General features: G+C 37.9%; 1 protein-coding gene across 2 annotated transcripts in view; it reads left to right on the top strand.

Moving 5' to 3' along the window:
• Positions 1–24,373, top strand: part of sorbs2b (sorbin and SH3 domain containing 2b) — a 45,930-nt gene extending 21,557 nt beyond the window's left edge. The window contains exons 9-31 of one of the 2 annotated variants that reach the window (XM_052574823.1): positions 252–393; positions 2,114–2,262; positions 3,223–3,289; positions 3,947–4,018; positions 5,116–5,308; positions 5,440–5,554; positions 6,348–6,431; positions 6,967–7,023; positions 8,760–8,809; positions 9,318–9,478; positions 9,840–11,378; positions 14,946–15,031; positions 15,182–15,228; positions 15,382–15,496; positions 15,594–15,722; positions 16,063–16,254; positions 18,020–18,862; positions 19,882–20,082; positions 21,021–21,134; positions 21,735–21,800; positions 22,135–22,184; positions 22,345–22,451; positions 22,737–24,373. In XM_052574823.1, coding sequence (XP_052430783.1) covers positions 252–393; positions 2,114–2,262; positions 3,223–3,289; positions 3,947–4,018; positions 5,116–5,308; positions 5,440–5,554; positions 6,348–6,431; positions 6,967–7,023; positions 8,760–8,809; positions 9,318–9,478; positions 9,840–11,378; positions 14,946–15,031; positions 15,182–15,228; positions 15,382–15,496; positions 15,594–15,722; positions 16,063–16,254; positions 18,020–18,862; positions 19,882–20,082; positions 21,021–21,134; positions 21,735–21,800; positions 22,135–22,184; positions 22,345–22,451; positions 22,737–22,798 — 4,641 coding nt within the window. In that variant the 3' untranslated portion in view covers positions 22,799–24,373. The remainder of the gene's footprint in view (positions 1–251; positions 394–2,113; positions 2,263–3,222; positions 3,290–3,946; positions 4,019–5,115; positions 5,309–5,439; positions 5,555–6,347; positions 6,432–6,966; positions 7,024–8,759; positions 8,810–9,317; positions 9,479–9,839; positions 11,379–14,945; positions 15,032–15,181; positions 15,229–15,381; positions 15,497–15,593; positions 15,723–16,062; positions 16,255–18,019; positions 18,863–19,881; positions 20,083–21,020; positions 21,135–21,734; positions 21,801–22,134; positions 22,185–22,344; positions 22,452–22,736) is intronic. The other variant, XM_052574824.1, reaches the window with a different exon arrangement.
• The last annotated feature ends 652 nt before the right edge of the window (positions 24,374–25,025 follow it).

The raw sequence follows: 25,025 nt of genomic DNA, 5'->3' as shown, positions 1-25,025 counted from the left end.
CCATTTTACTAAAATACACTGTTGTTTTTATCTTCCCAGTGGGTGGGCACTGTATTTTGTATGTTTATTTTACTAGCTTTTCTTTTTTCTTTTTCTTTTTTTCATTGTTTGTTGTTCTGTTCTTTATCCTCTGTCAACTTTCATTAAGGCTAACAAATGTCATCTGTGACACAAGAGTCCAATCTCAATGTAATTTATTATGCCTAAAGATGTTTGTTCAGTTAACAGGATCTTTGTGTTGTGTTACACAGGGCCAGATGACTATGAACGGGGGTCTGAGTGTGCCAGCAAGTCCTCGTAGTCACTTCCAAAGACCCTTCTCTCCGTCAACATACCCCCCTCCTCCTTCACTGAGCCCTAGTATTACAGCCATGCAGCAGGCTAGAAGCACTGGTGAGTACTGAAGCTAATCTATCACTTCCACATGCTCTTGAGTGAATGACGTTCATCGTCAATATTGATTTCTTCAGTGGAAAGAACAAGGAAACAGAATTAGGTAATTGCATCTCAGTTTGTACTGTGTCTATTTAACTACAGGCTACAGGCTGTAAAAAGTTTGTATTTACATAATATATATATATGTGTGTGTGTGTGTGTGTGTGTGTGTGTGTGTGTGTGTGTGTACTATGTATATAATGTATACATATGTGTGTGTGTGTGTACTATGTATATATGTATATAATGTATATGTACACATACACACATGCAAACACACACACACACACACACACACACACACACACACACACACACACACACACACACATATATATATATATATATATATATATATATATATATACAATTAAATATATAATAATAAATATATATATATATATAATAAATTTAATAATATAATTATTAAATATTTTTATGTGTATTTATATATACACATAATAAATACACACAGTACACACACACATATATTATGTAAACATAAGCTTTTATTTTGGATGCAATTAATTGCAATTAATCATTTGACAGCAAATACAGTACACACATATATTATGTAAACCCAAACTTTCATATATAAAAAACTACAAACTTCTCTCAAATAGTGAAAAATAAGTAATAGATCTGGAAAAAAAAGTTATTTTTCCAAATATTTTTTTCTTCTTTAAATAACCCTAATACTGATTAATAGAATCCCCCAAATTTCCCCTGCTGCTCATTGCAAATCTTTTTAGTAAATCAAAAATGAATCATGGTGTTCTGATTCATGAACAGCGGACTTCATAAGCCAGTCCAAATATATATATTTGTAATAAATTTTTTTAGTAAACCAGTGTTGCCTGAAGCATTTATTTATTTTTAATAAAAGTTAAATAATACTCAATTCTTAGTTTTAATCAGTCTGAAACACAGAATTAGCAGAGAAAACATTTATCTTACATGTTAACAAAATTAACATCTTAACTGAAATATAGCAAATCAAAATCTAATAGAGTTTGTAAATCAGAATCAAATGAGGGAGTCTGCATTGATACTCATAGCCATAATAAGTGTGAACATGGCTTTTTAAATCTACCTGTCCTGGAAATATCTGTACAGCGAAGTGTATGTCTTAAGCGTGGCAGTTCTCCCTGGTCACTGGAGTGATGTGCCAGACTCTAATGAAGTACTAATGCATAAGTAAACGTAGTGAATTTTAACCGCCCCTGTGACACTAAGCGTATCTGGACTGGTCCGTTCTGAGTGTGCACCCGCGATCTCTCTAATCCCAAGTGGCAAATGCCTGGGATTAAGCTCAAATCTGAGCACCGGAGTGGTTGAGGTGAGGGAGGAGCTGAGACACTGGGATTAGAGCGTCTGTGTGCGCAAGGCTGGCCTTTGTCTCCCAACCAGAGCCCATTCTGCTGTTTTTCACCAAATTGCTTCAGTCTGAATGCCTGTGCATACCAGAGAACTCAGGAGTGGAGAGCTGCTTTCTGTGTTTATCATTTTATGTCGGAATACTGGAATCAACATATTTATGGATTATTTCTATTACAGTCTGCACTGCATCCCTGACCTGGCTGTATTTCTCAGTTACTGACATGGGAATGTTGGTTAGTTCTATGGGAATTACTAAAAACACACACCCCCTAACCTGACCCTGTCTTCCTCCCATCAGCCTCTGAGTCTAGCAATCCTATCTACGCCAACGTGGATCCTCCCGCACAAGCGCCACAGACTGACAGGAAAGAAACAACAGGGAAAGCTCCGCTCTATACTGGCATCGGTCCCGTGGATGAGTCTGGGATTCCCGTTGCCATACGGACGGTGAGTGAATGCTCTTCCAGGATGTTAATCTTTTGTTTCCATATTTACACTGTGCAGCTCAGAATAAATAAAAGTCCTTTGGTATTATTGTCTACATTTTTGCAAATTATTATGCAATTTATAGTTTCTTTAACTGTGTGCATTTATGGTGGAATTTTTATAAACGTTAAAGGGATAGTTCGCCCAAAAATGAAAATTCTGTCATCATTTACTCACCCTCAAGTTGTTCCAAACCTGTATGAGTTACAGATTTTTCATTTTTGGAAAATTTCTATTAAATCTACAGTATAACCTATAAAAATGCATTTGAAAAGTACAAATATAAATGATGAATGCATGGCAGAAAGTTTACAAAACAGTTTTTTATGTGTTATTTTTCTAATGAAAAGGACTTTAAAATCTGTTAGTTTTATTATAAATAAACCTCTGGCACATAAAAGAAACACCCACATGTTTCTTGAGAACTTCATACTGTAACAACTACAGGCTTATCAACAACATAAAAATGCAATAAAAAGCATTCATTTTGAGAAAGCTCCCTGGCTCTTTATTGGCTCTGGAGACATTGTCGGAAGTGCATACCTATAATTGTTAATTCCAGAATTAATCTTCAGTCGGTCTCTGGTCACATGGGACGAGCTGTTTTGATTTGTGCGCTAAATTGCATTTTCCCACACAGAGTTTTATTTAGCCCTAGGGAAACAGGGGCAGCTGTGCTCAGCATCATTGATGGGCCAGCAGACAGACAGTGATGTGTTTGTCTCTGCTTAACGTGGAGAGGCCAGTTGCATCAGCATTTCTATAGGAGCCTTTTGCATCCAGAGTTTTGGACTCAAAGTCATGGAGCACATTCGGGTTGCTATTTGTTTTCTAAACTTTGCTTCTGGACCTTGGAATCTTAATCTGTAAGAGCTGGGAAAGCCTGTAATCTAAAAATGCTTGCTTTATGTGTTGTTTTAGACTGTCGACAGGCCAAAAGACTGGTACAAAAGCATGTTCAAACAGATTCATGTGGTGCCTAAACCAGGTAAGACCTGATTTTTTATATCTACCACCATTACATTAAAAATGTATGCTGATATTAAGAAATCATAAGCCCTAAGAAGAAGAAAAAAGCCTATTATGTGGTTATTGGAAGGAATTTTCTAGTTAAACACTCGCATACCAACTCATTTTGAGTTTAGTTTCTTCTATTTAGATTTTAAAGCTATTTTTACAGCCCTTATGCAACACAGAAATGGACAGAAAACATTTTTAAAAACTATTATAGTTTGTGTTAGTTTGTAGTTTATTATTTTACACAAACATATAATTACAGGTTGGTTTTATGAATGCCAGGAATACACAGAATCTCCCTGTATTTACTGTGTGATAATAGACCTTTAATGGACTTTTTTGCAGAGAAGTACGACCTAAAGAGAAGTGACAATAAAAGAGCTTTACTCAGCAGGTTGTGGATTACAGTGCGTTCATTACTGTCAGGGGTTTTGCCTGAGAGATTACAGGGGTCACAGGATCAAACCCTTCCTTTCGCATCTTATTATGTCTTTTTACTTGTCTTACTCCCACATCCTGCTTACAAATGAGTTTGTTTACATTATTAGGTTTAAAGCACTCTGTATGCAGTTCCTGTTTGTGATATATATAATCCATACTAATCATGTTTGCTTATTTGTTTTCACAGATAACGAGTGGTCTGGGTCCCGTACTGCCACAGATCCTGTCACAAGTACTGGTACAGCTATTTCTAAACAAGGTCTCTCTTTGACTCAATATTACTTTATTTATACTATTGGTTTATACTAGTATAAACCAATAGGAATATTAATAATTCGCTTTTTTGGGGGGACACTTTATTTTAGTATCCTTGTTACACATTACAGATCTGCTGGCCAAGTTTAGAGTAATGTTTTATAAGTCTCTTATTCTAACAAAGGTTGCATTTATTTGATAAAGTATCATTTCAAGTTTTTAAGCATTTTTATATTAAAGGTATACACTTGCAAATAAATACAGCCTTGGTAATAGAAAACTTAAAATATTGTCTAATATTGTAAGCTATTTTTACAATTTAAAATAACAATTTTAATAAAATTTGATATATATTTTTAAATGTTATTTATTCCTGTAATGTAAAAGCTGAATTTTTAGCATCATTACTCCAGCCTTCAGTGTCATATTACCCTTCAGAAATCATTCTAATATGTGACCCTGGAGCACAAAATCAGTCATAAGTGGCACGGGTATATTTGTAGCAAAAGCCAACAATACATTGAATGGGCCAGAATTATTGCTTTTTTTTTTTTTTGGACAAAAACCATTAGGATATTAAGTAAAGATCATGTTCCATGAAGATATTCTGTGAATGTCCTAGCATAAATATATTATTTATATTACCATTATGAGCATTGAGAATAGCTGGATGGCTGAAACGTCTGCTCTTGCTCAAATAAATGACAGTCTCTTCTACCATAAATATATCAAAACTTAATTTTGATTAGTAATATGCATTGCTAAGAACTTCATTTGCACAACTTTAAAGGCGATTTTCTCAATATTTAGATTTTTTTTTCATATTTTCAAAAGTTTTATCTCAGCCAAATACATCAGTGGATAGCTTATTTATTCAGCTTTCAGGTTATGTATAAATCTCAATTTTTTAAAAAATGGACCCGTAGTACTGGTTTTGTGGTCCACGGTCACATATGTCCCAAAAAAAGTGTAAACACTGTAAAATGTACTGTATTCATTTGGAGGAAATATTTAGTATTGTTTAATATTATTTATGCATTTATTTATTCCATTTAGTATTATATATTTGTTACAGTATATCATGTGTTTCATTTGTTTCAGATAAGCATGCGGCACCTAATGCTGTTCAGGCCCATCCTGCACCTAAAACCAGCACCTACCGGCCCATCACCAAGAGTGTCTCTGATAACGGCGGATACGGTTTCAGGGTGCCTGCCTCCTCTTCTGTCCCTACCCCTCTGCCCACATCAGCATCCACACAGCAGAGATCCAGTGAAAGGGAGCACACTGACATGTGAGAATCACCCATCCATGCTTATAATATGACAGCAATACTTCTCAGGCAAACTTAATTTAAAGGATTTTCGGATGTGAAAACAGTCCCAATTTTCAGGCACTGTTTGTTTTTCTTTGCATGTCTCTCAGGAATGAGTGGGGGCCTCCTGACAGAAAGGTGGACACACGGAAATACAGAGCAGAGCCGAGAAGCATCTTTGACTACGAGCCGGGAAAGTCGTCTATTATAGAGCAAGAGAGAGCGGTAAGTATTCAGTGACTTTTAAAGTTAAAAAATCGCAATGAACGAAATTAAACGAGCGTAGTTTTTAAAGTAACTTAATCATTTATGGTTTGTTTAAAGCTGGTTACACAACATGCATTAAATTTATGAGGCATTTTTACAATTTGTGTTTAGTATTTGGAGGCACAAACATATTGATCTTAGATTTAATGCCCCATGGCTTTATGGGTATAGCCAGATCGACTATCAGTCGGCGAGTCCTAGTGTCAGCAGCGCTGCAGAATGTTGATAGGCTAAACTGAGTTGTTCTTGCATATTAATAGAATTGTATTTACAATATATGTGGCAACCGTTGAAGATACACAGTGTGCTTTCTGTATTTGTCAAAAGAACCTCCACAAACATTTGCCCTAATTTGGCTGAAGTGCTTCAGTAAGCCTGAGCAGAGTCACTAAGTAGAGCAGATAAATTGCGGATACATTAGAGCGTAATGTGGTCAAGGTCACTAATAAGGTTAGAGAAACCAATTTGCTCCTGCTAGAGCAGTTTGTCCTTGTACAGTGGGTGTTTGTTATGTGCCGCTGCCCTCTGCTGGATAGGAGTGGAAAATTACAACCAGCCTTTGTGCTGTTCCTATTTTCAACAAAGTAATACTAGTTTTGTGCTCTGCTGAACTTCACAAATCAACAATGTTCCCTTATTTCTTGCCATTCCTCATTTTACATCTGTATCTGACTGTCACATTCGCATGATTACCTCGTTTCATCCCTTCCTTTCATCTTCTTCCCACACTTGCTTTCGTTACCAACACCAGACAAGTAATTTAAAGCCAGAGGACATAGATTTAGAGAATGAGCCGTGGTATAAGTTCTTTGCTGAACTGGAGTTTGGGCGGCCGGTAAGTGTGGCTTCGGTTTGGTGCTGATGGCATGCCGTGATTTGTGATTGGTGTGGGGGTGGAAAGTCAGATACGTGCTGCACATGCTGTCGGCCTGTGGTGGACATGTCTGGAGTGACTGATTGGAATGAGTGGACAATTCTGGACACTGTAACACATGCGCTGGAGTGTGATAAATAACTAATATCAGGTTCTGTGTAAATGAGCCTTGCTTCCTCCAACTAGAATCTGTGTCTTTGCATTTCTGGCTTTGATTTGCACACTTTTGACTACTGTTGTGGATTAATTTGAGCATAATTGCATGACTTTACAAATTAGATTTTCACTCTTTGTGCAAGGTGTGTGTAGTTCAGTACTCTTTGGCTTGGCATGCTTTATGTTGTGTTTATGTAAAAGGAACTGTACTGCAGAGTGTTGTGTTTTTGTTGCATATGTGCAACTTAAGTTTGTGATCGTCACATAGTCATGTTACTTTATTTTCTCCCTTGTTATGTCACCATTTCTCTGCCATTTTCTGTCCCACCTCTGGGTGAAGCCTCCAAAAAAACATCTTGATTACAATCCAGAGAGCTCTCCTCGATTCCGAGTGGAGGTAAAGAATGAATGAATGAGTGACTGATTAAATGATTAAAGCTTCACTGACCAACTAGGAGAACAAAAGAGAGAAATTAACCAAAATAAGCTAGTGCCTGCCTTCTCAACCCATCCTCATTTAACATCACTTAGCTTCAATTCTGACACAAAGTCCATTGTTTTGAGTAGAGCAATGCACTCTTGAAATATGCCACAAATTGGACTACCGAACTGAGAAAATTAGTTTATGCAAAGAAGTATTACTTAGAAATAGTCTGTTAAATATGTTAAGAAGTATTAATTTACATTTAGTGCAGCCTCCTGCTTCTTCTTTTTACAGAGGTGTTTTCCTTTACCACAGCTTTAAACACTCTTATACATTTAAATAATGTAAATCTGGCTTAAGTATTATGTTTCTTTGCAAATATGTATAATAAATACATTTTAGCAAACACCTAATGCCATTTAAAAATTTTGATTGAATAGATACTTGCATGCACATTAGGATAACATGGTAAATTTGTGTTAAGAACTAATGATGATCCTATTTGATTATTAAAATTAAAGTGTAAATGCAACAAAGTTACAAAGGTAATTGCATGTGGGACATGTCTTAAATATGCATGTACATCTGCATTTGCTTCTCTTATCATAATAACATTTCTTTCTAGCATTACACCATTTATTTCTCGTCAGACAGGAGCACTTCCTCCTGGCTGTCATCTGCCGATTCTGTCCATGTGTTTGTAGTAGGTGAAGGATCTATGGACATGCCATCTACAGTATCACATTACATCTCCTCTTTCACTCAGACTTTTTTTCTGTCATTGTAAATATAGTTTGCTGGCTGTCAAAGGGAATAATTAATTTAGAATAAATGAATAGTGTCACTTTCCTGCACGCACTAAGTTGTTTTCACACCCTATTCAGAATTATGCAAATCAAGGGACATTGAATGCATATGTTTTGTCTATAATGATCTATGTTTATAATATTTACACAGAAAGGAGGCAAGATTGAAAGAGTGCATAATTCAGTGCATTTTGCCCATCAAGACATATGCACAGGCATATACCACATGCTAGTGGTGCAGCTTTTTTGTGAATTTTTCCTAAAACAGTTTTTTTTTTTTTGACCATTTGCACCCTGTGAATTTCTGCTTACCACCGTAAAGGAGAGAACGTAACTTAAGGAACTCGAGGCCAGTGTAGTAACAGTTATGGTTTGAGGAATGCTGTAAATCCAAACAAAGAATTGCTAAAAATTGTCACAGAGGCTTTGCAGCCCAATTTTGAGCCTGCTAGTGTCGTATCTGTCACTCAGAGCAGTATTTATGTTGACTGGATGTAAAAGTGCCACACTGAGGAGATATTCCCAGTACTGCATGCTTGGGCTACTTTTAAAGAGGGTTAAAAAAATGCGGGGGGCGTCTGCTGTTGGTCTGAAGAGCTGTTCCAGATAACACTGCTCAGAGCTTCAGCAAACAGGAAGATGATTATCTACTCCAGCCATGCTTACAAGGAATTCCCTGCTTTGTTCGACATAGAAACTCTCGTAAGTGATCTAATGCATCTAGCTGTCCTGGGAATGGCTGGGTTTTCAAGGGACAGCTGGCACACGGCACTTTGCCAGACACGGGAGTTTCACTGTTTTAACCATTGTTGGATTTGTGAAGGAGAGTGCTGGGTATCAAGGAAGTAAGTTTGGATAATAAGTAAAGAATTCACCCTGCTTTTTCTCCTTCATCTGTTGCAGACCTCCCTTTGTCAGCCATCCATAGAGAGGAGCCTTGAAAGGCTCTCAAGGTAGGTTAACTTTTAATGCATTGAAATGATTTGAAGTCAAACAAATATATAGTTTATTGAATATATTTTGTAAAACTATCTTTTTTTTTTGCAATTAATTTTAAACAACTATTCCCAAGGTCAAGGATGCATAGTGCAGGTCATGACAGAAAGTGTCTGACTACTTTTTGTCTTATTTTTAATATTCTTTTGTATCAATCACTAAACTATTTTAAAATATATTATAATAATATACAGTATAATACAATCAAATCTAACAGATTTCTTCCTGTGAAACATTTTGTAAACATGCAAAAAATGCCACTTGGTTTGATTTTTGTTTTCCAATATATCTTGAGGTCACTTTATAGGTAAAAAAAAAAACATACAAAACAAAAGCCCCATGCGATTGTTTCCAAATCGATATTAGGAATGCATTTCATTCTAAACTTGTTCCCCCTTTTTTAACATTGTTTATTACATTTTTGAGTGTATTGTATACACATTTTCCACCACATTGATTCTGCAGCTCTGCCAGTGATAACAAGAGACGTAAATCTGAACCTGCAGCCACTCAGCCCAGGGCTCAGAGCAGTGTGGGCACAGCACAAACATCTGACAGACCACTAGAGCTACCCAGGAGGAATCCCCTCACCAGCCCCAGCTCCCCCGCCACCACTAGGACTAAAGGTAGACATCAGACAAGCAGTCAGACTTGTGCACATTATTATAAGAATAAGCAACAGGGGAAGGTTCACACACACTTTTCATTTTGCTCCTCGCAGCGCAAGCAGAATTTTAAATGACTATCCCTTTGCATGAATAAAGTTCAATGAATTATTTAGTGTTTACAATCTTCCCTCAGTGTAGTGTAGCATATCAATTGTTTCTTTATTCATCGAGGCCTTGTTGATCAAGATGTCTGATTTCTTTCCAGTTTTCCTCCAGGTCGTAGCATAAACATCCTTACTTTTCTCTCCTGTGGGTCAATTACCTTTTAATGTCTTCTCATGTCTCTTTTTTACCATGCTGCTTGTGGTGGATATCTAAGGTGGGGATGTGAGCAATATGCATGCAGCACATTTAAATTGTCAAAGTCCAAACCATGCTACCTCACTATCCACATATCAAAAGAAAGGGCAAAATGAGGACAGTTTCATAGCTGTCCCAGCAGTCTCAGAAGGCTTCTCCAGCCTCCCCGAAGGCTGGAAAACAGCCCAAGAGAACCCAAAAGACTGGATGATCTCAGAGGAGACCACGTCTAAGCTCAAATCCTGGAGTTGTGATGACCTTCTCTCTGAGGGGAGGGGAAAAGATGTGCAGACCTGCTCGGAAATCACCGGCTTTTTGTTACACAACGGGGAACTAGAGGCATCACAATGCATTGGCGCCCAAGAGTCTGAGGATCCTAGGGAGAGGACAAGGCACCGCTCAGCACACGATGCACCAGGCTTCCTCAAACTCTACAAAAAGATGCATCACATCAACCGACAAGAGCTGATTAACTCTACGGTGATATGCTCCGTCAAAGCCAGGATCCATAAGTATGAGAGCGAACAGCGGAAGGACAGACACGGTGGCAACAAGGACTGTAACGAAGAGGTGCCTCGGGACATGGTGCACAATAGGATTTCTGAATTCGAAAGTCTAATCCAGAAGTCCAAATCCATGCCAAATCTTGGGGACGAGTGCCTGATCAAGAGTTCTTGTAGGAGGGCCAGCAGTCCCAAGCGTAGCCTCTCTATTGAGTCATTACTGGATGAAGGATCACCGACCAGAAATCCTCCTGAAGGACGGCCTCAATACCCCAAGATAAACACCCATGTGCCAATCCACATTCAAGTCACCAATGACCAATTACAGAACTCTGCCATGCAACACGACTACTCAGACAGCGAACATGATGCTGTAGTGTCCGACCTTAGTGACTTCATCCAGATTGAGGGATCATCCTTCTGTAGCGAGAGGGAGTTTGACGTGTGTTCAGTTGCCTCCTCAGAGAGCTTCTGGGGATCCGGGCACCAACATCATTATCACAGGCAGCTTGTGAGCTCCTGTAAGGGCCGCTGCCCAGCTTCCTACACGCGTTTCACCACTATGATCAAGCACGAGAGGGCCAAGCAGGACCGGAGGCAACATTTGCGAGTTGAAGAGTCAGAGTTCGGCCTCAGCAAACTCGCCTTCCTGGTCAGTCCAGTGCCTTTCCGCCGGAGGAACCTGTCACCTTTAAGTTGTTCCCGAGTGCCAAACTCTAAGAGCGGTATGTATGAGGCTCTAGATTCGGCCCTGAAAGACATCTACGACCACATCCACACTGAAAAGTACAGGGGTAACCTGCCGGACAACAGCATTCTTCATAGGTTGCTGGTGGAGTTGCTTCCCGACATTCCTGAAAGGAATTCATCTCTACACGCACTGGAGAGAAACAGCCCAATAATTCAGCCTCGCTCTTACCACCCACAGCCTGATGGCATGCCCAGCCAGGACACTCACCAATCCGAGTACTCACGCATGTCCCATAGTGCCTCTCATAACCATATAGACAGCAACAACAACCAGAGGAAACACAACTTTGAATACTGCTATCAAGGTGGACTCTATTCATCCATCTCTGGTTTCCCAAATCCCATTCTGTCCCCCGTGTTTGAGCTCTGCTCCTCCACCATTGCTATGTTCAATTTGTGTTTGTGAATGTGCTTGCTTAGAGCAAGGGTGTTCAAAACTGCTCCTGGAAGGCCAACATCCTTTAGTGCGGTAGTCCTCAACTTCAGTTTTGGGTACCCACTCCTCTGTACATTTTGTATTTCTGTCTTATCTGACATACAATTTCAATCTGCCGCCTTCACCTGCTATCAGAAACGTTCTACTTCACACTTCTGAAGTTGTAATTAGAGTTTGTCGTGTTCAAGTGCTTTTTTGTCAGACAGAACATAAATCTTGTCTGTTTTTTGGGGAAATTTTGTTAAAGCCAAAAGGTATACTTTAGAACAGTGGTTCCCAACCTTTTTCAACTCGTTTTTCAACACATATGTTTGCGCGGCCCACTTCAAAAAACTTAACTGACCCCGCTATTGTTGGGTTAATAACTTAGTACTCAGAAGCTAGATTTTAAACTATATTTATTGAATAAACTAGGGCTGTGCGATATGAAAAAAAAAAAAAAAAAACTATCGTGATTTTTTTGATCAATTTTGCAATTGTGCTTTTACAGTCATAAATGCATTCAGGATTAATTTGAAACATATTTCCAAAAGAAAACCAATCAGAGCTTTATCAAAAAGTTGTAACATCTCTAGAACAGACATAAGTCAAAATTATCGGTAACACTTTAGTATAGGGTCCAATTCACACTGATAACTAGCTGCTTATTACCATGTCTATTATTTACATATTGGCTGTTTATTAGTGCTTATAAAGTACATATAATGCATGACATCCATAATCCTACCCAATTCCCTAAACTTAACAACTGCCTTATAAACTATAAGTAAGCATCAAATAAGGAGTTAATTGAGGCAAAAGTTATAGTTAATGGTTAGTTAATAGTGTGAATTGGACCCTAAAATAAAGTGTGACAAAATTATACTATAGTGAAGATGTAAAAAAATTTATAGACTTGTGGCAAATAAATAAATTTAAAAAAAAATCCTGTATACAGGGACTTTTTTTTCTTTTTTGCCATGCATTGTTCATAGAGCTCATTAATTGTAGCGGTGCCTCAGATGTTTGCAGTGTGTATACAGTATGTGTATGCGGTCAGCAGTGAGAGCGCATAAATATAACGCGAAAGCACATTAAAATAATGCACGAGTGCGAATCTCCCTGTTCGCAGCAGATTTCCTTGGCTCTGTCACAAAACCGGTCGTGCTTGCTCAGATACACGCTGCTTTGCGAGGAGAGAGTGTGCACACTTAAAACGTGTCTCCTCTCACTTAAACTGCATCCTGTTCACTAACAAATTCACTCTATGCTCATTCAAAATTCAATCATGTGTTAGACATGAATTATTTTTGCACGTTTTTATTTCTAGCCTTTTACCGCAGTGAGAACGCTCTGATCCGTCAACATTGGCTCAGAAAAAAAGGCGCATCACAGACAGTGTGTGAACCTGGAGTTAGGCATATGCGCACGCTCAAATCTTGATTTTACGACGTTTTCTTTTAATCGCACAGCCCTAGAATGGACTGGAAATGAACAGAAAATAATTGGCGGCCCACCTGCAATACCGCCGCGGTTGAAAACCACTGCTTTAGAAGATATTTGGTCAATATCCAACATTTAAATAAAAAATATATATAGTATAAACATTCACAGTGCTATCTAAATATTCAGCTGCCGCGATTAATCGCATCCCAATTTATTTTTATTTTTTTTGATTTACAGAATATATGTGTGTGTACTATGGATATTTATTATGTATACATTAATACACATGCATACACCTATGTATTTAGAAAAACATTAAATATATTTACATGTATGTATTTATATTAATATAATTTATATTATGTATTATATATATATTTTTCTTAAATATATACATGCATGTGTGTGTATTTATATATACATAATAAATATGTACAGTACACACACATATATTATATAAACTAATACTTTTATTTTGGATGTGATTAATCATGATTAATCGTTTGACAGTACTAGTAAATATACTTGATTGTAATAGCAATGTAGCAATGTAGATTTTGTGAGAAAAACAAATACAACTTTACAGTAGTAATGCCACTTTATGTTTCTCTCCTCTGCCATATTTAAAGTGTATGGCTCCATTCGGGTATTAAAATTATCTCAGAGTTTCCCAGTTTTAAATACGACTAAATACGACCACTCATGTCCAATTTCTGACTGGGAAACTTGTTTACGATAATTCTGATAGCATGTGAAAGCTTCATGGAGCTCCCTATTAACGAGCTGATGATCTGAAGCAGGTGCATTAAATAAGTAAGACATACAAAATGTGCAGACCACTGGATCCCCAGGAGTGGCTCAGAGAACCACTGCTTCAGAGTTTGGCTCCAACTTGCTTGCAAGTTTCGAGTAAGCCTGAAGATGTTGGTTAACTGCTTCAAGTGTGTTTCATTGGGTTTGGAGCTAAACTTTGCAGGACAGTAGCCCTCCAGGAGCAGGACTGGACACCCCTGGTTTAGAGGAAGGAATTGTTCTGTTGCAAGGAACGTCAGAGAGCATGACTCATACCCACATCCTCTGCCTAGTTTTATTTTTGATTTTGCCCCTATGTCTTTCATTTTCTCATATCACACTGTATTTTGTTTGCATCTCTTTGATCAAACATTTATTTAAAGTTATTTTCCTACTCCATTAATAATACATTGCTGTATTTGGCACACGCTCGAAGGTATACATTTTATTAGGTTCATACAGTCTCTGGGAATCAGAACACTAGAGCAGCACTAGTTCATGTGTGGGCTTGCCACAAAAGAAATATAACTTTGTGAAGTTTCACTCTATATAAATAGCATTGGACAGATGACTTGAGCAGCTGAAGCATGCAATCTAAAAACAGATTTGAGATTTTATTGGCTTGAGAAGAAACATACTATCTTATTAGTGTTAACAAAGTTCACTCTGTCAAACCAGACATAAATGATGAGATCAGCCTCAGTACCTTAAGTTTCAGTCCATTGTTTTGGCATAAGGTCATTGTTTTATGATGCTTTTTTTTTTAATCATTAAGAAATGCGACACTGTTTACATTTGCATAGTACACAGTGTTTATAAATGAAGACTGTTCAGAGCAAAGGGGGCTTGCCCACAGTTGGCACAGATGCCAGCTAACCATCTGCGGTTCTAGTATAAATACACATGATCTATACTGGGGATATGAGTCTAGACTCTAAAGGATGGTTGTAACAACTTCTGAGATGATTCATGGTAGCTTACTTCATTATTATGGACAAACAGAATATCTATATTATATTATTTACATTATTTACTTTTCATTGGTCAATAAAATATATATTTGTATTTACTTTTGCATGTTTTCTTTTTCTTTTGCCTGCATTTCTCTCATCAAGCCCCAAATCATTGTTTCCTTTGCTATTGCTTGTTCCCATGCATGTAATAGTGTTGGGTCTTTGTAAACCTCGTCTTTGAATCGTTTTATCTCTGTTCTTTCTAGATCAGGACACTTCCAGAGAATACTCTTACCCTGATGTGGGCCGCCGCACACCACAGAGCAGGAGACAAACCCCTGATGTCAAAGAGGCAGGGAATATGCATCACTCTGTAATGTGTTCCTGCTAAATTTTAGTAGTATCATAAATATATTATCAAAGAGTTGATCAAACTGAAATTAAACCCACCTCATGACAACATGTAATAAGGTTTGCTTCCTTTTCTTCATTCACTTGACAGAAACTGCCAGCCAGAGCAATATATGACTTCAAAGCACAGACAGCAAAGTAAGAACAACGTGCAAAAAAAGTCACAAGTTACTGCTTTTACTGCATTTGATGTGCTACAATCAGTACATTTTCATGTTTTATTTATGTCTTTCCTTTGCATAATTCCTTTGCATGAGGAATAGTGTTAACTTGATTTTTATCTCCTTCCAGAGAGCTGACTTTTAAGAAAGGAGAGACGGTATACATCACTCGTCAGATAGATAATAACTGGTATGAAGGAGAACACCGTGGACACGTGGGCATCTTCCCCATCTCATATGTGGAGGTGTGCACTTTAATGATGATATATAGAACATCATTATGATTATAAACTATCTCTATCTGAAGACTGAAGTATCCTCTTTTAACATCTCTCTTCACAGAAAATCCCGCCTTCAGAGAGACTTCAGCCAGCTAGACCTCCTCCACCAGCCCAAAGCAAAGAAATTGGGGAAGCAATTGCCCGCTACAACTTTAATGCTGATACTAATGTGGAACTTTCATTAAGAAAAGTAAACATTTTCTTAGTACTCATAAATATCTTTTAGTTTCAGCAAGTGCTCATTAATCCACTTCTTAATGTTTCCTACCACTTTAAGAGCATGTCTTTTGCTAAATAATTCTCACTTTTTTCCAAATGCGCTAATGTTCTAATGAACTCTTAAGAAGAAATAAAACAAGACAGAAAACACACACACACACACACACACAAAAAAACATGAAACTTTTGCTTCAACCAGCCTCAGCTTCTCCTTATAGTTGTACATTAAACATCAAAAACATTATAATTGGTTATGACTTTGAAATTTTGCCTTCGATCCATCAAATATATCTTGTTTTGGTGTCTTCCAGGGCGAGCGTGTTGTTCTGTTGCGGCAGGTGGATAAGAACTGGTTTGAGGGCAAAATCCCAGGTACAAACAAACAAGGGATTTTCCCTGTGTCGTATGTGGATGTTGTTAAGAAGGCTTCAGTACAAAGTACCGGTCAACCTCCTGGGCCCAGTATACCCACCAGCTACTCCAGTGACAGACTAAACAGTAGGGTACGTTTTCATCTGCAATTCCACTTAAAATGTACCTAAAATGCCTAAAAAATATAGCATGTTACAGCTCCATGAGGTTTAAATTCAGAATTTCAGGTAACTTACATCCACAAAATGATCCAGTTAAGTGACTTCTGGATTAAATACTGATTTACACTTTAAATACATTTAAATAAAGTGGCGTCACCGGCAGTAAAGCCTCTCATTCATCTTATGTTACTCATATTGCCATAGGTCATGTACAGTACTATGAGTGCCAACAAGGTGGCAAGTATAAAATTAATCCTTTCTCAGATGGCAGCTGTCCCGGTGCCAAAATAGATCACCTCTGTCATCTTTAGATTACCTTTGGCTTGTTGTGTATGATAAGGCTGAATTCAGATTAAATGCCCTTGAGTTGTAATTCCATCTAAAGAACAAAGAAGTATAGGCTTATTCCTTTGCTCACACGAGAGCAGGATTATATCAGATTAATCACACGTCCTGCCAGTATCCAGTATAGGCTAATTAAAATGTGGACATGACCTGCTGCGCTATACATGTGCTGCTCGGCTCCTGCTGTTACTGAAAGAACAGTTTCTGTGAAGGTGAACTACTGTGACTGGACTGGACTAGTGTCTTTTCTTATCATAGCAAACATTGTCGCAAACACATTTTAACTTTGTACTGCAGTACATACACTGTATTCGGACACTTAAGCTACTCTTAAAAAGATAGATATTTAGCATTAGATAACAAAATATCAAACCAGTGTCATTCATTTAAAAAAATTGTACAAGCACACTTTTAAACAATTTTTCTTTTAAGCTTTTAAATGCTAAATTAACAGATATACACTAGAGCTAGTGATATTTTTTTAGTTTGGTAATGTTTTAGAAAGAACATTTCTTTTTATCTTCAGTGTTGAAAACAGTTGTGCTTCTTAATATTTATTTATTCATTTATTTTTTATTTTTTTCGGAAACCATGATGCATCTTTCTAATATGATCTTTTGAAACAATGTGAAAGTCAGTCAATTAAATATGCACTGACCACAAACTTGAACTGCAGTTTACTATTAAAACTACATTGTATTTGGACACTTGGTTGTCAAACATTGGTGGAAGATAAGAAAAGGAAGTTCTTGAAAAGCACCCTGGGTAAATGTGGAAGGCTTGTATTGTGAGGACAGGATACTCTTATTGCTGGTTCACAGATGACCTCTTAGTGACCTTGTTGTTGTTTCCACCTCACAAATCAATACCGACAGCAAGTGCGCTCTAAAAATGATTAATTATGGTATATCCTTCCTTGTAGCTCATGCCTTTTGTCTTAGGCCTGTTTCCCCACATACAGAGTGTGAGCCTGCAACAAGCTTTCACACTGACAGCATTTCTGTAGCAGAGCAATGACTCTATACAGAAAATTAAGCGATTTCTAGGATGCTATATACTAGAGAATTTCCCTTGATGATGGCCATAGATTATGTGAAATCCAATTTAGATGATGGGTGGGATTCTATTTACATCCAAATTGTAATTAATCTACACATGACAGATTAATCCAAACCCCACTCTGTAGCTATAAACTTCTTAAATCATCAGGAATTAGTCCGATTTACTAAATATTAAAGTGCTGTTTTTGTAACATAGTTTTCTAGATGGCATTTTTTCTCTTTCATCTGTCCTCCTTTCACTTGTATTATCTTTTCTATCAGTTCTCTTATTTTCCAGCGTGTATCATCACTACCACTTTCTGTTTCTCCCTCTCCTTCTTTCTCTTAAGCCATCACCTGCACGTACCCTCTTCAACTCTTCATCCCCATCTGTCCGTCCACTCTCCTCATCCTCTCCCAGTCCACAGAGAGCTGCACACCTTCAGGCCATCACCAGCGAGTGGTTGGCCCTTACTCTGGGTCTGTCTCCTTCAGGAACCCCTGCCCCCACACCTCCTCCCTTCCCTTCCAATTTCCAGCCATACTTTGGTGTATTGGATTCTGCCATCTCGCCTTCTCCTGCCTCCTCCATGCTGGGCCGCTCTCCAGCCCTCACTCCCTACACCTCCACTCATGCACTCAAAGAGGGTCACTTTATTCCCATCACCTCCCCAAAGTCCTATATGTCCCCCGATCCCAGCCCATCACCTCAACCTTACCCCACCTCCGCCTCCTTCACTCCTTCACCCACCTCACCCATATTTGACTCAAGCCCCAGATCTAGCAGTGTCATAGAGATCATCTCCAGCCAAAAAGCAGATTTAGCCGCGAAAGAACCACAGTTGTTCTCAGATTGCGAAGACCTCCACAAACCAGTCGAGACAGACCCCCCTAAATTGCGTAGCCCTGTTGACTTGGTTGTTTTAGAGGCATATGAATCCCCATTGGACAATCTTCCACCTAAAGACCCCGAGGATGATCTGTGTGAGGAGTTAGTGTCAATCATTAAGGCCAGCCAATCAAAGGGCAGGTTCAAAGAAGAGGAGGGATTTAATCGGCAGGAACCAGATGTAATAGAAAAGCTTCCCAGACTGTATATAGAGGAGGAAACAAATGAAGACAACAGCTTCATAAATGAACCCCTGCCATCAAATACATTTACTCCAGTCCAAACCGAGGGGTCAGATACTGAGGTAGTGCTCGCTGTGTGGTTATACCGCCCAAAATAGATTTCCTTACAGAAGTGTGTAATGTTTTAGATGACTACTAAACACTAAATTTACTAATTTAAAATACTTTTTTGTTGTTGTTTTTTCTCCATTGGTTATTATCTTGCCTGTGATGCATTGAAATTAAAACATTTATCAAAACACTTAACCTGAAATCACTTTTATTTTTAGACGAAAAGCAAAATTGAAAGTAAAGTGTAAAAATTAATAATAATAATAAAATCAATCAAATGTATTTAACAATCAACATTCAGAAATCTGAGTTGTTTATAAACATTTAAATTGCATATTAGGATTGTTGAAATATTAATATTTATATGGTGGCTTTTTTTAAGTCACAGATTTATTCAAACATACATTAAATAATAAAGACAACAGGTTAAGAAAAATGTAATTAATATATAATATGGTGTATGTATTTAGGACTCTGGAGTTATTTTTCTGTCTGGACATTGAACGACATTAAATAACATTTTTGCAAGCTGTTTTGTTTATGTCTTTCCATTCAGACCCTAAAGTAATGAAGCACAAAGCTTACTGCAATTATTGGATGGTAGACGCACTACAAATAATGTTTAGAGAAGTTTTGTTTACTCATCAACAAAAAGAAAACGGCATAGACTAAAAGATGTTGTTTCATTAAAATGAAGATACTTTAGATTTAAAATGAATTAATTTTAATATTGTAATTTCATTCATTTTTATATTATAAAAGTTAATATAATAAATCCAACAATATCATCCACCTCAGCTAGAAATACATTGTATGTTTTGGCTGAAACAGTTTTAGAGGGCTGATGCCACATTTTGACTGTGAATATTTTAGTTCCCAAGACTTCAGTGCATCACTGATTTTTGCAATTCTGTTTGGTGTCATTAACGGCACAAAACATTACACACTTCACCTTTAAATCCTGAAGCATCTGTAGAGGATGATGAATGTATGTCAGTGGCATGTATAACTGTTTTCCTCTCCACACCAGCAGGGGGAAGTTTCCCAGAATGCCTCTCCACGTCTCTCTCCCCTGTCCTCACAGATGTCATTGCCGTTCACACTGCCCTCATCGGCTAAATACTCTCCCCCTTCCCCTCGCTCCACCCCCCCTCTGCCCGGGGTTTCACAGTCGCCCCCTCCCTCTGCTAAACTGTTCCCTCGACAGGACCTCCGCTCCCCAAAGGTCAAGGTAAAGACAAGGTGCTTGTTAGAGATTGTACTAGCGCTCATCATCCTCCACTCTTCCCCCTAGTCTCACCACTCCATAATACAGACACTAACATTCCCTATTAAAGTGATCTATATAACTTGAACTACATTGTTTCTGCAATATGCATTTACATGAGAGATTTATTGCACCGCAGTGTGCGTGCTTCTTAAATGAAACACCGAACAATGTAGTTCCTATATCTGACATACAGCAAATTATTATAGTTATATGGGAAGCTAGAGTCATTATTTATTAATAAGTTGTCGACATATTTAAATCACCCAACCCTTCCTTTAAATTAGCTATTAGTTCTGTTCACTGGCATTGGGACAAACAAGCAAAGAGCGCTCATAACAGATGCCTGGGTAACAGAATAATCAATGAGACATTTAGACCAAAGGGAATTCTGTCCATGAGTAAATTGTATGAAGAATATTCACTCATGTTAACCCATTTTTCTATAAATATATTATGCTACAGTTCAAAAATCAGGTTTGGTAAGATTTGTATGTTTTCCAATGCTATATTTGTTTTATCAGAAACAGTAAGAACAGTAATAGTGTTTAATATTATTCATATATTCATATAAGCTGAATTTTCAGCATCATTACTCCAGTGTTCAGTGTCACATGATCCTTCAGAAATCATTTTGATTTGCTGCACAAGAAACAATGTCAAAAACTGTTTTACATATTGATACATTTCTTTCAAGATTCTTTGGTGAATAGAAAGTAAAAAAAAAAAAACATTAACTGTCACTTTTGATCAATTTAATGCATCCTTGCTGAATAAAAGTATTAATTTATTTAAATAAATAGTAATAAACTGACCCCAAACTTTTGAACGGTAGTGTATATTTTTGAAATATGACTGCACATAACATTCATGTGATCTTCCCCTGGCTCTGGTTCTTTCAGTCTGTGTTAAGGCGTGATGTTGGGGTTGTTGGTAAGCCCCCTCGTAGCCCTGTGATGTCTAGGAGGTCCTGCGGCTCGCCTGTTAGAGGTCAAAACTTTTCACCATCTCATAGGGTAGGGAGTATGTGCACCTTGTGTGGCAATGGCAAATTTGACTCAAGGGAAATTACATTTTCTCTCTTTTCAAAGTATCCCTGCACAACCCATAATGTCATTCACTGTATTTGACCTGGGCATTAATTCACTGTTTTGAGTGCAGTTCTTTCCATTTTTGCTGCTACAGCTGGATATAATGATATTAGGAATGATACAATATATACTGGCATATATTTGTGTCAGCGTATGGCCACATGATGCTTCCGTACGCAGTATCATTCCATCAGTACAATGTGGAGGAATGCTGAGTCAGTGAATACGGGATACTCTTAACACCATGGCCTTGTCTGTCTGTGTGGATTAGTGTATTTTGTGCTCGAGAAAATAACATTTAATTCCTAACATTGCTGTGTAGAGGGATAACATTTATTTTGTCTGCATGCTGGAAGTGTGTGTGGAAGTGGTTTTCCTGCATGATCATGACTTCCTAGACTTGCAGTCTTTTTTGGTTCTTGTGGCTCAAAGCAGGCTTGTACATGCAGTATTGGTTTAAACCATGTGTTTGGAGTGTCTGGATTACTCATGGGACTGTCCCAATGATCTTTCCTGTGTACACAGCTTAAACAAGGTGTACTCCCCAGGGCCAGGCAAGCGGCCTATTCCCCACATTTCCTTCCAAACAAGGGGAGTACAGTCCTCGTTTTCAGGATTTAAGGCATTTCTCGACTGTCTCTAAGTCCACAAATCAAACATATTTTAGAAAATATGTTGGTTGATGGCTTAGAAAACCAGAACTTGAGCTCTGGTAGTCCTGGATCTCACACGTATTAAAAAAAAATCTGTATTTAATGGTTTATGTATTTAAATGATTCAGATACACGGCTGATCCAGGTCTGGCCTCAGGCTTTGCATCAATGGTTCTTCAGGAGCACAGTTGAACTCTCAGTATCAGATGGACATACAGCAAAATGAGAGATGGAAACATTTAAATGGCCTTTCCTGTTTTCTCTCTTTTCAGTCCCAAAGACAGGCATATGTTCATGACCCGCTTCAAGGTGCAGGGGAACCGTGAGTATTTCAAGCCCTTTTCTGTATCCGTAAATTGAAAATAGATGATTGTTTTATGCTAACATTATTCCGTTGTGGGATTTTGGTCAGTATTACAAGCCCCGATGCTGAAATATAACCTAATGTGGAAAACACACTTAAAAAGCCTTTCCTCTCGCAGATTTCAAGCACTGTATAACTACATGCCACGAAATGAAGATGAGCTGGAACTAAAGGAGGGAGATGTAGTTGACGTCATGGAGAAGTGTGATGATGGATGGTTTGTGGGTAAGACTGTAAACTCCATTTTCATCAGTGTTTTAGTGATGTTCATTTATTTGCCACTAGCTGGCGCTATTGTCCAACCAGAAAATACTGTCAACTCTGTCATGGTTCAAAAAGAACTTGGATGTTTGGAGAGAAAATAAAATATAAGGTGGATTGTCATTATAATGTATAGTTTACTAATTATAATCATATATATCAATACACACACTTGTCTTTACATTTTTTATCATCTAGATAGATGCATACAATATTTATGCTGGCCTCATTCCATATTTCGGATTTTAGGAACGTCCAGGAGAACCAAGTTTTTTGGAACCTTTCCTGGGAACTACGTGAAGCGGCTATAAATTGACTTTTTCAGTACACATCTGCTGTGGAGAGATGGACAATGTCACTTACAGCTACCTGCTGGAATCAGCACGACGTGTTCCAGTCATCAATCTGTTGGAGCGACAGAAAGTGATGAAGCTGATGCGAAGCCAATGGCCTTTCGAAGGGTTACTGCACCATTTATGTCATTTGGTTCAAATATGTTGCTAATTACATTCTGAAAGCATCCCATTAATTAGGAATTTCAGTTAAAGCTTTAAAACATTTGGTTGCCTGCATTTTTCCTCATAGTTGAAAATAATCAGTTCGCTTGCCTTCTCGTTGAGCTGATGGATTTCAACATAATGAGTAATCAAGTGCCCTATTTATTTGTAATTTATTAAGAGGCACGGATGAAATACAGTAGGTGAGGAATGATCTACTGATGGTGCCCCTTGTACACTGGACCTGATGTCTGATCTGATCTAGATTGTATAGACTGAACAGTATTGCGGTGTCATGTTTGTGTCAGGCAGTGGATATTACAGAAGACCATTCCTGCCAACATGTATCTTTTCAGTATGTTATTAACTTTCTGGTTCAGAAGAATGACCTCCGGTCTTCTAGGGCTTCTACGTTCTTCCTCCAGACATTCCTTTGAGCATTTGAAGGATTTTACAGATAAGAGAAAAATATTTTTTATATTTCTCCATCTAAAGAGACAACGTTTTTTGAGAATGCAAAAAGCATTTTGGCAAAATGGGCATGTTAGCCGTAGTAAAATGACTCATTAATGTCTCTACTGCCTGTAATATTTCTGTTTGGTGACCTTGCACATCACTTTTGGTTTACACACTATTTATGGCCAATAAGAGGAGCACATGATGTCATAATTACTAAACTGCAATTGGCAGCCATGTATTTTGTATATGCCACCTTCCAATTGGTTCAATTTGAGTGAGGAAATGTACGTAAAAAAATCTATTTTTGTTTATTTGATCATTCAGCAAACCTTTTTCATTATGATATACTTAATATATTGTTAATTGTTCACTTTCTGTGTCTATGATCTGTTCAGCGCAGTGATTGCACTCTCATATACAAATGTTCAATTTAAAATATGCAGCGTTTCAATCTTCCAGCGAGACTGTATGACTAACAGTTTTATTCCAGTCAGTAAAGCAAGAAATGTAAATGTGTCAGTCAATAGAAACATGAACCAATAATATATGTCACTTAGGCAATATTATACCTCATGGAATTATGCAGTCTCTGTGTCTGTCAATGTGCTTAATGTACCAGTAAAATCCTGTGCATGTTGTTTCAAAAAGAATTGCTCATCAGTGCAAACGTATTATTGTACCAGTATGAGCGTTCATCTGGCTCTGTGAACCATCAAGGCTACCAGAGAACTGTGGCAGACTGTCTTCCGTTCTTAAGCAGAAGTGAAGTAAACTGTGCTGTTCCTTGTGCATAATTTGACCACATGTAATTCATGTAATGACATGGCTATTTGTAATATTTAATAATGCACGATTAAGGAACAAATGTTTATAAAGTACAAAACACTGTGATATGTTTAGTAAATTAAATCTGCCACTGACTGAACATTACGTTTGGTGCTAGAGTGTAATGGACTCTGATTGGATAGAAAAAAAATTGCTCTATTATCATTGGTTTAAAACATGACATGCAGAGTCCTCAACCCGCAAACACTGATAAATAAACAAAAAGTGTCTGCTTCGCAAAAACAATCATTGATTTTTGAAGCCTTCGTCTTTTTTCTATGTGGAGTAGTGAAAAAAAAAAATTCATCAGTTTTCATCAGACTATGTTATCAATGGGATTCACAGTCTCCGTAAGTGCATGGGACAAGCGTGCCAACCTGGACTTCGGCCTTCTGCTAGCAATCTAGTCCCTGCAGACCGTCCGGTCTATAAACAGCTACATCGTGTCCTGGAGTTGTCCCTCCTGCTGCCATGGAGACACAGTAAACAGAGGGTCAGTGGAGAGCCGGACTGACTTTTTGCCTCAGAGAAAGAACCAGAGCCATCCAGCCTCCTCACAGGAGGCAGGGGTTTCTGTCTAGACTCTGTGCTTTTCCCGACATTTGTTTTTAATGGAGCAAATTCTCACATGCTCTTTTAAGCACTTGATAAATATATCTGGGAACAGGGCGCAAACCCAAGTTACTGTAACATCCAATGTCAATCTACTCAATTAAAGGCACAGTTTCACCCAAAAATCATCATGTACTCACTCTCA

Source organism: Carassius gibelio, chromosome B14 (assembly GCF_023724105.1).
Source record: "Carassius gibelio isolate Cgi1373 ecotype wild population from Czech Republic chromosome B14, carGib1.2-hapl.c, whole genome shotgun sequence".
Taxonomy (NCBI): Eukaryota; Metazoa; Chordata; class Actinopteri; order Cypriniformes; family Cyprinidae; genus Carassius; species Carassius gibelio.
This window is presented reverse-complemented; position numbering and strand designations above follow the sequence as displayed.